Source organism: Falco cherrug, chromosome 12 (genome assembly GCF_023634085.1).
Source record: "Falco cherrug isolate bFalChe1 chromosome 12, bFalChe1.pri, whole genome shotgun sequence".
NCBI classification, from domain to species: domain Eukaryota; kingdom Metazoa; phylum Chordata; class Aves; order Falconiformes; family Falconidae; genus Falco; species Falco cherrug.
Genome location: NC_073708.1, coordinates 23,510,784 through 23,521,799, shown reverse-complemented (window position 1 = coordinate 23,521,799; position 11,016 = coordinate 23,510,784). Strand labels below are relative to the sequence as shown.

General features: G+C 60.0%; 3 protein-coding genes across 4 annotated transcripts in view; 1 reads left to right on the top strand and 2 right to left on the bottom strand.

The window, feature by feature from the left end:
• Positions 1 to 1,005: 1,005 nt before the first annotated feature.
• On the bottom strand, positions 1,006 to 7,077 carry ATP6V0B (ATPase H+ transporting V0 subunit b). Its single transcript, XM_055725002.1, has 8 exons — positions 6,911 to 7,077; positions 4,611 to 4,659; positions 4,054 to 4,137; positions 3,523 to 3,600; positions 2,855 to 2,924; positions 2,464 to 2,515; positions 1,862 to 2,052; positions 1,006 to 1,324 (listed from the first exon to the last, which is right to left on the bottom strand). Exons 1-8 carry the CDS (start codon positions 6,975 to 6,977, stop codon positions 1,298 to 1,300), a joined length of 618 nt encoding a protein of 205 aa, XP_055580977.1. The 5' UTR covers positions 6,978 to 7,077; the 3' UTR covers positions 1,006 to 1,297.
• A 236-nt stretch (positions 7,078 to 7,313) lies between these two features.
• On the top strand, positions 7,314 to 9,930 carry DPH2 (diphthamide biosynthesis 2). Its single transcript, XM_055724728.1, has 6 exons — positions 7,314 to 7,523; positions 7,616 to 7,728; positions 7,898 to 8,118; positions 8,302 to 8,940; positions 9,084 to 9,269; positions 9,373 to 9,930. Exons 1-6 carry the CDS (start codon positions 7,377 to 7,379, stop codon positions 9,501 to 9,503), a joined length of 1,437 nt encoding a protein of 478 aa, XP_055580703.1. The 5' UTR covers positions 7,314 to 7,376; the 3' UTR covers positions 9,504 to 9,930.
• Positions 9,931 to 10,432: 502 nt separating this feature from the next.
• Positions 10,433 to 11,016, bottom strand: part of IPO13 (importin 13) — a 32,206-nt gene continuing 31,622 nt past the window's right edge. Inside the window, exon 20 of one of the 2 annotated variants that reach the window (XM_055724726.1) lies at positions 10,433 to 10,993. In XM_055724726.1, coding sequence (XP_055580701.1) covers positions 10,894 to 10,993 — 100 coding nt within the window. In that variant the 3' untranslated portion in view covers positions 10,433 to 10,893. The remainder of the gene's footprint in view (positions 10,994 to 11,016) is intronic. The other variant, XM_055724727.1, reaches the window with a different exon arrangement.

Below are 11,016 nucleotides of genomic sequence, written 5' to 3'. Positions count from 1 at the left end.
GGAGCACAGCTGGGAGACCAGCAGAGCTCCGGGAGGCCCTGCAGAGGCAGCTGCCCTACTCCAAGGGCAAAAATCGGCAGGTCTGAACCCTTCCCTGGCTCCAGCAGCCTCACCGCTGCCCAGCCTGTCGCATCCAGGTGAGAAGAGATGGGCAGCTCCAGGCACGCAGCTGCTCTGACACAGCACTGGAAGCGCCAGGGGAATCAATGCTTCCCTACAAAGGGTGCACTGGCAGCACAGCAGGATGAGGGCCTCGTACTGGATACAGCAGACTGCAGAAGCATCGGCTCCAGGCTCTCTGCAGAGCTGAGGCAGGAGGACCTTGTTCTTCCCTTCCCCCAAGCAGCAGATGAGCTGCAGGCCCAGCTGTCCACAGCCAGCTTTCCCACACTGTGTTCAGCACAGCCAGGGAGAGGGAAGCAGAGCCAGCACGAAGCGTCCCTGCTGCCAGCCCCCCTTGGACAGAGGCACTGCAGACTAGGGAGCCCCAGCACCCCCCAGGCAACAGTCACACGAGGGAGCTGCTGGCTGGAGGACAGCCTTGGAAGGGGCAAAAGCTTCACTCCTCCACCCTTCTGGCTGGCGCTCCCCAGCTGCACAATGGAGCTACGGATATCGTGTACACTCCCTCTGCACTAAACTACCTGGATGGGAGCCGAAGGGCCCAAACCAGCTTGTGCCTGCGCCTGCCTCACACGGGGCACTGCCAGCGCCAGTAGGAGCCTGGCAGTGGCAGCATGGGGCTGCTGCTGCCTGCTACAGCAGCCTCCTACCTGCTCTGGGCAGCAAGGCAGAGCTCTGCCTTCCCACAGCTCAGAGAAGTTTGCCGCTTGCAGGCCGAGCAGGTTAACCCCACACAGGGAGGACACCACCAGGCTCCTGGTGCAGGACAGGGACTTTGCCAGAGGCACAGAGGGGAATTTTCAGGCAGAGGGTTAGCTGAAATCACCACTTGCTCTCTGCAAGTCTCCCCAGCACGCACAGGGCAGAGAAAGAGCTGAAACCTTGGATGAGAACCATATTTATTTCACGGACACAGAATTGCACTGGTGGTTGATTCTACACACACCGAGGACACGCAGCAGCAGGGCCCCACGGGCTGGGCCTGGCTGCTGGGGGCAGAATTCACACAGAGAAATTTGTTTCTTCCAAGGGGCCGACGGATCAGCAGGATGGGGCTCTGCACAGCCAGGCTCCTGCTGCTAGGCAGCTCCTGCCCCAGTCAAGGATAGAAACATTAAATAAGTATATACAGCACCTCTTGGGGCAGGCTGGAACAGGCTTGGTGGGACAGGGCTCAGTTGCCCATTTTTACTTTAGATGTCTAGAAAGAAAGAAGAGAGGTTAGGCTGTGCCCCACAAACCCCAGCCCAGCATCCCAGTCCCACCCAAGCACCCTGAAACCATCCAGAAGCTGAAGACAGCTTATCAGCCCCACCAATAAGACATGAGCACCACACATGGTGCACCCAAGGTGACGCCCTCCATGACAGTTGCTCAGAGGGGCCATCAAAAGAGCTCAGCACGCTGCTGCAAATAAGCACGGCATGCTGTGCGGAAAGCTGTGCCCCCCACCCAAACCTTGTGAGCAGCCTCCTTGCCCCAGAGCAGAGGATTGTGCTGGAGCCCAGGTGTCTCTCCCTGGAGCTGAAGAGCACCCAGGATGACAGGCACATTGTGCTCACATAAACCTTGTGGCCCCAGGAGTCTCTCCCTGGAGCTGAAGAGCACCCAGGATGACAGGCACATTGTGCTCACATAAACCTTGTGGCCCCAGGAGTCTCTCCCTGGAGCTGAAGAGCACCCAGGATGACAGGCACATTGTGCTCACATAAACCTTGTGGCCCCAGGAGGCAGGTACCTGCAGGATAGCGACGATGACCCCAAACAGCCCTATGGCACTGCCAAAGATCTCCACGATCAGGATCTTGACGAAGAGGCTGGCGTTCTGGGCGTCAGCCAGGGCAGCCCCGCTGCCCACAATGCCCACGCAGACCCCACAGAAGAGATTGCATAACCCCACGGTCAGGCCAGCCCCAAACATGGAGAAACCTGTGAGAGAGGAACACTGCAAGAGCAGGGGGTAACCCCCTTCTACCTGCACCTGAGGCATGCTGCAGCAGCTCTGCCTCGAGGTGACAGAAGCCCCAGAGCTGCCAAGCATCAGCAACATCCTCCTGTTTGGGAAGGAAGACTGCTCCAGGGTGTGCAGCAGCTCCTGCAGTGCCAGGCCAGCAGGTGACAGCAATCTTCTGCCACCCAAGGGAGGAGCAGTGCTGCTGCTGGGCAGCATAGCCCCGTGGGTGCAGGAGGGCCTTGAAAAGGTAACTAAAAAGCTGCTTTTTGGCAGAAGAGTCGCATGTCCTTCAGGCACCTGCAGCGGGCCACGGGCCGGTCAGAAGGTGGCAGTCAGGGTTGTGGCAATGCTCACAGCGATGGCACCAGGGATCAAGCAGTCCTTACCTGCGTGGTAGTTCCTGGCTCCAATTGCCTCTGGGGTGACTGCAGAGAAAGGCTGAGAGAAAGCACAGGGTCTGCGTTAGCGCCAAGTCTGTGGTCCCTGGGAGAGGTACCTGTCCCTGATACAGCATGAGGCAGCCATATTTTGGCCAGAGTTGCTCCCTGACTCCATGTCCCTGGGTGGCTTCATGACACACACCTTGTGTGTGCTCCCCCAACCTACTCTTCAGCACAGACAAGGACCACCACACAGACCACCCGCCCAGGTGCTCCCAGAGCCACAAGTGTCCGAAAGTCCCCACAAGGCCACTGTTCACAGCACTGGCCCCTGCCCAGCTGCCTATCCCCACTGTTGCCCCAAGGCCGGTGCAGGCCAGCCCACATCTTCCCATACCTCAGCCATGTTACTGATGACAATTGCCATGATGATCCCGTAGATGGCCACAGCCTCACAGAAAATGATGCTGTGGGAGAAAGGCAAAGTCTGAGTGCCATGCCTCCACCCGGAGCAGCCCCTACCCTACCACTTCATGCTCAGCCAGCCAGCAGCCAGCCCCCTCCACAGCCATATCCGAGCTTGTCCCACTGCTGCCAAGGGCAGAAAGGCAGTCCAGCCTACCGACCCCTTTTCCTCTCAAACAAGGGGGAGCTGCCAAACACAAAGGCCGGGTGCTGGTTGTGCTGTGCCACCCAAGTAAGCTGTGACAGACCTGTGGGAAGCAGGCCCAGGGAGCCCTGCCCTCTGCTAGCCCCCTTCTGCTCCCTCAGGGAATGGCTGTGCAAGGTCTGGCCAGGGGAACCCTCGCCTCGGGCAGGAAATATGATCTCATGGTATTTGTTTAGAACACACTGGGCTCATTCACTGCATGATATTGCACAGCGACTCTTCAAATCAGCACTCTGGCTCCTTTAGGGTTCTTTGTTTTGAAAGCAAACAGCAGCAGCAGCTCAGCAAGGATCGGTCTGCCAGCAGCACCCAGCTAGAGATGGGACAGGAGCCTCTGCACAGGGCTGGGACCTGCTCAGGCATGGCATGAGCCCTAACCCCAGGTCTGTCCTTACCTGACCAGGTTCTTCGTTTTGATCCGAGGGGCTTTGACTCCACCACCGATGATGCTGGAGCCTGTGATGTAAATCCCCCTGTGGCAGACAAGGGTGGTTGGTGGAGGGTCTGGTACTCGCAGAAGGATTCAATAAGGAAACCAGGATCTTCCAGCTGAGCAAGAATCAGTCATGCAGCTGGGGGAGAACGTGGGCTTGGCCTGTCCACCCCCAGGGTACAAGTGGTCCCAAGCTTCACCACCTACGCCAGCAGAACTGCTGGGGCACAAGAGCCACTGCAAGGCCTGGGCTCAGGGGTACGGCTTCCAGAGAGCCAAAGACATCCCTGCCTCTCCACTGCAGTTGCAGCCTGTGAGGCAGCCTGCCTAGACCCCCCCAGGAGCCCAGCAACCTGGCCCCACTGCTGCAGTGACCCGCATAGCCCCACACGTACATGCTGTCCTGCTACTGCCTGTCATGGGGAAACCACAGTGTTTACACAGCTACCAAGGTGGGACAGTAGGAGCCTGATGAAGAGCCAGACGCACTCACCAGGCAGCTCCCACCACGGACAGGGAGATGGCCAGACCAATGCCCAGGTTGCACCACATGAAGGGTGACGTCTCTGTCAGGAACCTGGAGAGAAGCGAGCCCTGAGTTAGCACAGGCTGAGCCCCCCTTTTCACAGTGCACAGCCCCAAAGCAGGTACCCCCCACTCGATCATGCAGCCCAAGATGGGTTGGGGACTGCCAGACAGTGGGACATGAGAGCCTGTCTCTGCCAGCCAGCAACTCAGAACCCTCACCCACACGGACAGAGATCTCACCCCCAAACCCTCACTGTGAAGGGAAAGCTTGGGCTGGGAGAGGGGGTGAGAAAGGCAGTGATGGCTGCACCAGGATCCTGTATGGAGCCAGCCAGACATACACGTGGGCTGCATCTATCCCACTTATTGGGGAGCTGAGGCCCTACTCACTGTAGCTCTTGTTCTCCTGCAATCCAGTGACCACTGCTCATCACTCAGAAACGAGCACTGTTCCTGGCAGGCACTGCCAGCACCACCCACTTCACACAGCCCTGAGGATGCCAGCATTTTCAGGCAACTCACCAGGCCACATCGAAGCGGAAACCCAGGTCAAATATTGTGTAGCAGATCCCTAGAAAGCAAGAGCGACACAGAGACCTTCAGACAGGTACCAACTACCAGCCCGGCACTGCTGTTTCCTCCTCGGCCTGCGAAGCCTGGTGTCACACGCAGTAGCCCTGCAGAGCCCAGGCACATCCAGAGGTGCTCACACCAAAACCCTGCCCTGCTCTGAGCTCATGAGCAGGAAACACGGCTGCAGACCAGAAGAGATACTTGCTTTTTGCATGGCTGACAGTGTGCAGCTGGAAAAGAGATTGTGACCTAACGTCCTGAGGAACAGATAAGCACAGGCAGCGTGGCACTGTCTGTCACACTGTCTTTCACACACACACTGTCCCCACACCAGATAAGGAGGGTGAAGGGACGGCTCTATCGTTGCCGACTAGAGCCAGTGGCTGTGTGACACTGACCCTGCATACAGTCAAGAAAAGAATAAACAGGAAACTTCTGAAATGCTTAAAAGCAGTGAAGAGGTCACTACACATGTCCCAGTGCTCCCTCCTCCAGCGAGTCACAGCCTGCAGGCAGGGGATGATGGCAAGCCACAACATGGCCAGCACGACCACATGCCCCAGGTCAGAGGAGCCCTTCCCTGCCCACAGCCAAGACCCGCAGGACAACTCATTCCACATAAGACCTCAGCACTGCAGCGTAGGGAGACCTGCCAGCCTCACAGCAGGGATGTTCCCACTGTTCCTATGTGCTAAACCTGACTCAGGGCTCAGTGCACCGGCAGAACATACCAGGCGAGCTGGCCCCAAAACGGGAAGCAGTAACACTGGTCACTCCTGCCTGCAGAATCAGGGTGCCTCCCTCCCCTGCAGCAACACACACAAATGAGGAACGGTACCACCATGGCCAGGGAGTGCAGAGGGAGGCCACATCCCAGCCTGCATACTGGGTGACCTTCAGGGACGATCTCTATGGTGCTAGGTCCAGCCAGTTTGCAACTTGTGTTCTGGCTTTGCTGCTTGGCTGGCTGAGCAGGAACTGAACCCAGCCAGCCTCAGCTGCCCCCACTCCCCAGGAGTGGTAAAGAACTACAACCGGCTCAGGGCAGATCCTCAGGGCACCTTCCATCTCTTCAAGAGCAGGTGTAGCCTTGGATTCATACACAAAAGAAACAGGGCGAAGGACACTTTCCTGTGAGCTGGGTCACCAGGACCAGAGGACCAAAGCAGGGGTCAGGACAAGGAGAGGAAGGACAACGAGAGGAAGCACAAAGAGGCACCACCGCAACACTGCACAGGGCGAGATCACTTCCTGCTTGTGCCTTTCCTGAAAAGGGATTGCAACAGGATGGGAACTTAAGAGCCTGTGGGCTCAACTTGTTGAGATTTTCCAACAGTCTAAAGTTCGCAGCATGCATCTGCACTGGCGCAAGCCATGTGATTCAGAGAATCCACTAAGGCAGCCCCGTGCCCCACACTGGGTTCACCAAGGCCCTGGAAACACGAGGAAGTGAGACACCCTTTGCTTCTGACTCGGTCTCTCCCCTCACCCAAATACTGAGGCAAAAGCCAAGGTCTCCCCAGCCTCCGACTGGCTCATGGTCACACTTCACTCTGCACTGAAAGAGGAAATAACCAACAGCTCCAGCACAAAATCTTCCTGCTACCCTTTGGGCAGTAAACCCATCCTCAGTGCTGCTGAGCCCAATGCCATCAGCAGCAGAGTCTGGGGTGCAAGAAGCTGCCATGCACCGGATCTGCAATGATCCTGACAAACCTGCACATTTCCTTATGCCGCCACAGCCTGGCAAAGCGGGAGGGTGATCTCCATCCAGCAGACATTAACCAGCACAGCCTGAAAAAACAGGCACCTGCATTTACCTCCCCTGCCCTGCCAAAACCAAACACAGCCCCTGACTGGCACCGGCACCTTTCCACTCCGGCACACGCAGAGAAGCAAATCAGCTGCTCAGGCTGGACAGGCTCAGAGTGCCGAGAGCTGGCAGCTACACGGCGCTGCCAGGGGCCCCAGCCGCCCGAGGGAGCCGCTGAAAGCGCCCGGGGGTGATGTCCAGGCTGAGGAGCCCCACAGCAGCGCTCCCGGTGCCACGGCAGGCCACGGGCCACCGGGGTACTAACGTTACACCTCCTCAACCCCCGCCGTCCTTCCCCGCCACACCCCAGACCCTCCCCGGCCAGCGGGGGCGCAGGCCCGACCTGCAGCCTCTCCTCACGCCCAGAGCCCCCTCCTGCCCCGCGGCCCCGGTCCGACCCTGTGGCCCGCCGCCCGGCCCCCCCGGCCCCGCTGACCGACGCCCAGCATCGTGGTCCAGAAGGCGAGGCCGAGCCCCGAGTACAGCAGCGCGAGCCCCGTCATGGCGGCAGCGGCGCGGGCCGAGCCGGGACGGAGCGGGCCGAGCCGGGGGCGAGCGCGAGCGCGTCACCTGACCCGCGCGGGTCACGTGAACGGAACCGCAGCGTCCGGACGGAAAGAGCGTGACGCCACCGCCACCGCGCCCGCTTATTGGCTGCCCGGCCTGACGGCCGCGCGGGATCTACCTAGACCGTAACGCGCCGCGACGGGCGCCTCTTCCCATTGGCTGCTCTTCCCCTCATCGCCCTGCCGTGAAGCGCGATAGGCCCCGCCCCAGAAAGGGCGGGATTTCCGGGAGAAGGGAGGGCGGTGCCGAGTTATCATTGGCCGACTCCGCGCCCCAGCCCGGAAGCGGGCGCAGGGGCCCCGCGTGGCGGTCTTGACCCGCAACCCCTTGGCGCCATGGCAACAGCCTTCAGTAGCGACGGGGAGGCCGCGCTGCGGCGGGAGCTGGGCCCGACGGCGGCGCCGCCGCCGCGAGGAGACCTTGACAGCTTCTACGAGACGGACCGGGCCGCCGCCTTCGTGCGGGATGGCGGGTTCCGCAAGGTGAGCGGGGCCGGGGGCCGCAGCGGGGCCGGGAGCTACGGGCCGCCCCTCCCTGGTGCCTCACCCCCTCTCCCCCCCCCCCCGCCCCCCAGGTCGCCCTCCAGTTCCCCGACGAGCTTCTGGCGGACGCGGCGGCGTTGGCGGCCCGGATGGAGGAGGCGACCGGGGCCGAGATGTACGTCCTAGGAGACACCACGTACGGCAGGTTGGTGTGCGGGCATGTCCCGAGGTTTCTGCACGGGCAGTAATGGAGCTACCCGTCCCCAGCCTGGTAGGGCCGAGGGATGGAGCTGCTCAGGCAAGGGATAGTAGTGCCATGGAGAAGGAAGAGCTCTATGGGGTAGAGCTTGTCTGACATAGGGTCCTCCCCACAGCTGCTGTGTGGATGAAGTGGCCGCCGAGCACGTAGGTGCTGAGGCGGTGCTGCACTACGGCCCAGCCTGCCTCAGCCCCTGCAGAAAGCTCCCGGTGCTGCATATCTTCGGGCGGCAGCCCCTGGACATCGGGCATTGCACAAAGACCTTCCGGGACCTCTACCCTGACCGGCAGAGCCATGTGGTGGTGCTAAGCGATGTGGTCTATGCCCATGCAATGGGTGAGTGCTCTGCGGCAGGGAGGGGGTCTCTGGTGCTGCTCTGAGCTCTGCAGAGCTGCCAGGAGGAGAGTAGGCAGGCACTCCCCAGACACTGTCAGCCTTGACTTCTGTCTTCTCCTCTCCCCTAATCTGCTGCCCCACCTTCTGTGGGCACATTTCATTCTCACTCTTCTCTCCCTTCAGGTGAGCTGGAGCAGGATTTGTGCCCTGAGTACCCCAATGTCATCTTTTCTAGAGTGGTGTGTGGGGACCCTCCTGGTCCCGCACTACCTGGAGAGGAGCGGCGGTTTGGTCGCCAGTTCCTGGTGGAGGCACCAGGAGGGCTGCAGGACTGTGCCATGTTCTACGTGGGAGCCGAGGGCCTGGCCCTCACCAGCTTCATGCTGACCTGGAACCGTTGCCCCTTCAGCTCCTTTGATCCTACCACCGGCTGTGGCCGCCACGAGACTCTCAATGTCAACCGGGCCCTGATGCGACGCCTCTACCTGGTGGAGCGGGCCCGGGACGCCCACGTGGTGGGCATCCTGGTGGGCACCCTTGGCGTGGCGGGCTACCTGGCTGTGCTGCAACACCTCCGGGAGCTTCTGCGCCGGGCTGGCAAGCGCAGCTACACACTGGCTGTGGGGAAGCCAAACCCTGCCAAACTGGCCAACTTCCTGGAGGTGGATATCTTTGTCCTGGTGGCCTGTGCTCAGAACTCCCTGCTGGACTCCAGCGACTTCTACCGGCCCATTGTGACGCCCTATGAGCTGGAGCTGGCCTGTAACCCAGCCCGCGAATGGACAGGGAACTACCTCACTGATTTCCGAGACCTGCTGCCAGGTAATAGCTAGAAACTAGCTGCCCAGCACCCTCCCAGGGCATGTCCTGTTAAGCTCCCTTACCCGGAGGTCACAGTTGTCTCAGCTCTGTGCCAGTTGGAGGATAGATAGGAGTATCAGACTAATGTTACTGTTTCCCAACAGGTGCCTGCGCACATGTTGAACTCCCACCGGCCATCCCTGCAGCAGAAGCTATTCCTGACATCTCGTTGATCACAGGGGAGATGCGTGCCACCCACCTCTGCGAGCCCCCAGCCTCCCAGCTGCCCCCTAGCACTACCCTGGCCTGCAGGGACCAGACACGGGCCCTTGCAGAGATCAGCCCTGCTGGTTTGTGATTTGGTTTTGTGGTGGGGATGAGCCCTGGTGCAGGGGAGGTGCCGCCTCCCTGCTTCCAGTAACAATTCCCAATTCCCTTTCTCTTTCCTTCCAGCCTCCTTCCTGGAGTCCCGCAGCTGGCGGGGTCTGGAGCAGCGGCTGGGGCAGATGCCCATCTCCAAGGCTACGCAGGGCCGACGGGGGATTGCCATTGCCTATGAGGATGAGGGACGCGAGCAACCCTGATTCAGCAGCAGCATCGGCACCTAGCCCGAAACAGGGCCATGTGGGTGCCCAAGCATTGCCAGCCAACAAGTGTTGGAGCTGTGAGGGTCTCTCAAGGGTCTGGACCTGCCACCAACTGGCCTTGCGTTGGATGCAGCTTTGGGTCAGTAGTACTGTGGTGGGAGAGCAGGTGTGTGTGTGTTCGGGGATGCCTGGGGCTTACAGCCAGGGCAGCAGCAGGGCCAGGAGAGGTGCTTGGCCTGGACCAGCCTCTGAAGGTTCCCCAGTCCAGGGCAGTTTTGGCCCTACATGCAAAAGTTAGAGCTTTGCACAAGCTGACAGTCTGAGGACTTGAGGCTTTTGTGGGCTACTGTTACTAACTAAAGCTGAATGGAAAAGGACTTGTAATGAATCATCTTCTAGAATAAAACATGGGCTGAGGAGCACAGACAGGGCTGACACCAGGTGTGCCAGAGTGAAAACGCAGCTCATGATGCCTGCTTGGGGAGCACAGCTCTGTGTGTCAGCTGAAACCAGCCTGAGAGAACAGAAGACTAGAACCAGGACCCCCAGAAATGAAAGCATGGTTGCAGGCTGGGCAGAGGGACTAAGGCAAGTGGGAGAGGGCTCTGGGCGTGAGCAAGCCCCTTACCTGCTCTAATGAGCAGCACTGTGGCACACCCCCGCTGTGCTGCAGGGAGGACCCTGCATTTGGTGGGGGTGGAGTCTGGCCCCTCTCATGTGGGGTAGGACTGTTTCTTCTCTGTGACCTGCTCTGTGCTGGGCAAGGATGGCGTGGTGAGCAAGGGGGACTGTTTTTTGCCATCCCTCCTGAAGCCAGGACAGGAGGCTTTGAGGCCTCCCAACCTTGTTTTAAGCCCCTCTGCTTGGCTTTTCCTCTGAGCCAAGGTGCAGGCAGTCCAGGCACTGCAATAACGAAAGCCACAACATAGAAATATTCTTAATATAATTAGGTGCAGGGCCTCCCCCCTCCCAACCACACACATACAAATGAGCAGGGGGCAAGCCACCCTGCCCAGCCAGCCACTGCCGTGGGCACAGGGGCAGCCTCCCCGCCGTGGGGCACAGGCACCCACGGGGAAGTTCTGGGGAAGGGCTGGTAGCCCAGGTGCAGGGCAGCCTGTGCTGGGGCAGTCCTGCCCAGGCTTCCCCCGCTGCCACCTCCTGCAGCCGGCACTCCTGTCCCCTGTGAGGGGGGAGCATGCTGGGGGAAACAAAGATGCTGACACTGAGATGTGGCCACCAAATCTAGCTGAGGAGCGTCCCGAGTGGGTTAATTCTAGGTGGAGGGTTATTCTATGAGCCGTACTGCAGCAGGGCGGGGAGGATGGGGGCTTCCTTGCAGGGAAGAGCTGGTCCGGGCAAATTGTCCGCGGTCCTGGCCAGGTGCTCAGTAGTCTGCTGTGTATTCTGTGCCATGCAGCCCTCGGCACAGCAGGGTAAACTCCTTCACCATCTCCTTCACTCGCCGCTTGTTCACACGCTCTCTGCTAAGACAGGGAGGGGACAAACA

Bases quoted from the DNA above. Each gene is read 5' to 3' on its own strand.
- ATP6V0B (XM_055725002.1), bottom strand. From the start codon at position 6,977: ATGACGGGGCTCGCGCTGCTGTACTCGGGGCTCGGCCTCGCCTTCTGG. The intron at 3,601-4,053 runs GTGAGTGCGTCT...TGTCTGCCACAG, and splicing joins TCCGTGGTGGGAGCTGCCTG to GGGGATTTACATCACAGGCT. The intron at 2,925-3,522 runs GTAAGGACAGAC...TTTCTCCCACAG, and splicing joins AAAACGAAGAACCTGGTCAG to CATCATTTTCTGTGAGGCTG.
- DPH2 (XM_055724728.1), top strand. From the start codon at position 7,377: ATGGCAACAGCCTTCAGTAGCGACGGGGAGGCCGCGCTGCGGCGGGAG. The intron at 7,729-7,897 runs GTTGGTGTGCGG...TCCTCCCCACAG, and splicing joins GGAGACACCACGTACGGCAG to CTGCTGTGTGGATGAAGTGG. The intron at 9,270-9,372 runs GTTTGTGATTTG...CTTTCCTTCCAG, and splicing joins TGCAGAGATCAGCCCTGCTG to CCTCCTTCCTGGAGTCCCGC.